Genomic DNA, 1,959 nt, shown 5'->3' on the forward strand with positions numbered 1-1,959 from the left:
ATGGAGCTTGAGCATAAGGCTTACTGGGCAATTGAAAAGTTAAATTTTTCGTATGACTCAACTGGGGAACAACGTAAATTGCAGCTTAATGAGCTGGAGGAAATTCATCAGGGTGCTTATGAAAGTTCTCGCATCTACAAGGAAAGAACTAAGGCATTTCATGATAGTCAAATTTTACGGAAAGAATTTCAGCCAGGGCAAAAGGTGTTGCTATTCAGTTCACGGCTAAAGTTGTTTCCAGGCAAATTGAAATCTCCCTGGACTACGCCATATCTGGTTACTAAAGTCTTTTCTCATGGGGCAATTGAAATAACTAATGAAGCTCAAGGTAACGCAGTCAAGGTGAATGGGCACAGGCTGAAACCATACGTGGAGTCACCCTTTGATACTGTATACGAGTCTTTGACTCTGAAGGAACCAGTGATCTAGCCACCGGACTTCCGCAACGTCTAGCTACAGACTTAGAATAAAGCGCTAATTGGGAGGCAACCCAATTTTTCTAAACTTTTTCCTAATTTTAATTTTCGTTTGATTTTCTCTTTAATATAAACAAACAAACAAAAAAAAAAGACGAAAATGCAAAAATGGAAAATTGCAAGTTGATTTTATTTACCCAGTTTATTTTTTTATTTTTATTTTTTTTAACGCATATTGGTTAATTGCAGGTTGCGAACATGGAAAAATAAAGCGCGTCCTATGCTGGAATCCTGCACCCAGCAGCAAGTCTACCGTTACATCAACCACATCTACACTATGCTGGGAATTTAAAGCAGTCAACATAAACAATCATTCATAGATGCAAGTTTGGGGGAGATTGTTGTAGATCCAGCACATAGACATAATTTTGAGCAGTTAAATTTCTGCAGCTCAGTTTTGCAATGCATGGCGAAGCACAGTTAAATCACAGATCCATACACCACAGAACTGAGTACAACTATTATTACCAGATCTACAACAATTCAACTTGCAAGGATATGAAATTTTACCTCCCACTCTTGGAAGCTTGTGCCGTTTTTGCCTATTGAAGCTGATGTTTGTCCATCCACTTTACTTCCCCTGGATCTATCAGTGATCCACCTTTACTGCACATAGCAACACAATGAAACCATGCTGGGACATAAATATCATTTTTACATATCAAAACACATCACAACCCGGACTAGTTTTACCTTCGTATAGGAGGTGCATCTGTGATGTCCGAGCTGTCCTGTTTTCTTCCTTTGTTCTAGGACCAGATTGTTGTCCTGCACAATTCACAACAGAAAGACTAATGACACTTTGATTTTCATGATCCAGGTTATGTATCACTTAAAACACACAACATTGTGAAAGTCATTCTAGGTCTGCAGGTATTATCCTTTTTGTTTATTTGTTCATCAAATCTGGAGTCCTCCACGTTTTATGTTTTCCCTTTTTCTTGGTCATATGAATTGTTTTTATTTCTTATTCCTTTAAGTCCACCTTCGTGCTATTAATTTTAGTCTGTATGTTGTTAGTTTAATCCATGGTAAAACAAGAATATACATGATAGGGTTTTTGCTAACATTTTTGGAAGAACTTTTGATGAAATTACTACTGACATTCAAACAAGCGCAGGGATGCATGTTATACCTTCAATATCGACAGATCAAGACGTTCACGATGTGCCATGCTTTCTGTCCAGTAGCTTTTCAGTTTGAAGAATTCTTTCTCTTGGATCTGTCATGGATCCGCTTGTTCTGCGCAGAATACCACACCAGTCTAATTACATGCATGCATAATGACGCAACGGTTTCATAGAATGGAACCCATCATGAACGGAGTACAAGATCGTTACCTTCCTTATTTGCAGAGGCCGAGATATTTGTCATTTATGCTGCCTTCAGGGACCACTGGACCGGAAGCTCAAGGTTGTTGTCTCTCGGTTGTACGCTGGAGTTGAGGGTCATTTTTCAGTCACAATAGTGGTTATTATTCAAG

At 38.6% G+C, this 1,959-nt stretch overlaps 1 protein-coding gene across 1 annotated transcript; it reads left to right on the forward strand.

The window, feature by feature from the left end:
• On the forward strand, positions 1 to 429 carry LOC139191006 (uncharacterized). Its single transcript, XM_070811505.1, has one exon. The coding sequence runs from the start codon at positions 1 to 3 to the stop codon at positions 427 to 429; it is 429 nt and encodes a 142-aa protein (XP_070667606.1).
• The last annotated feature ends 1,530 nt before the right edge of the window (positions 430 to 1,959 follow it).

This window comes from Malus domestica, chromosome 13, assembly GCF_042453785.1.
Source record: "Malus domestica chromosome 13, GDT2T_hap1".
Classification (NCBI taxonomy): domain Eukaryota; kingdom Viridiplantae; phylum Streptophyta; class Magnoliopsida; order Rosales; family Rosaceae; genus Malus; species Malus domestica.

What these genes read in the sequence shown, in the direction of transcription:
- LOC139191006 (XM_070811505.1), top strand. Translation starts at nt 1, where the DNA reads ATGGAGCTTGAGCATAAGGCTTACTGGGCAATTGAAAAGTTAAATTTT.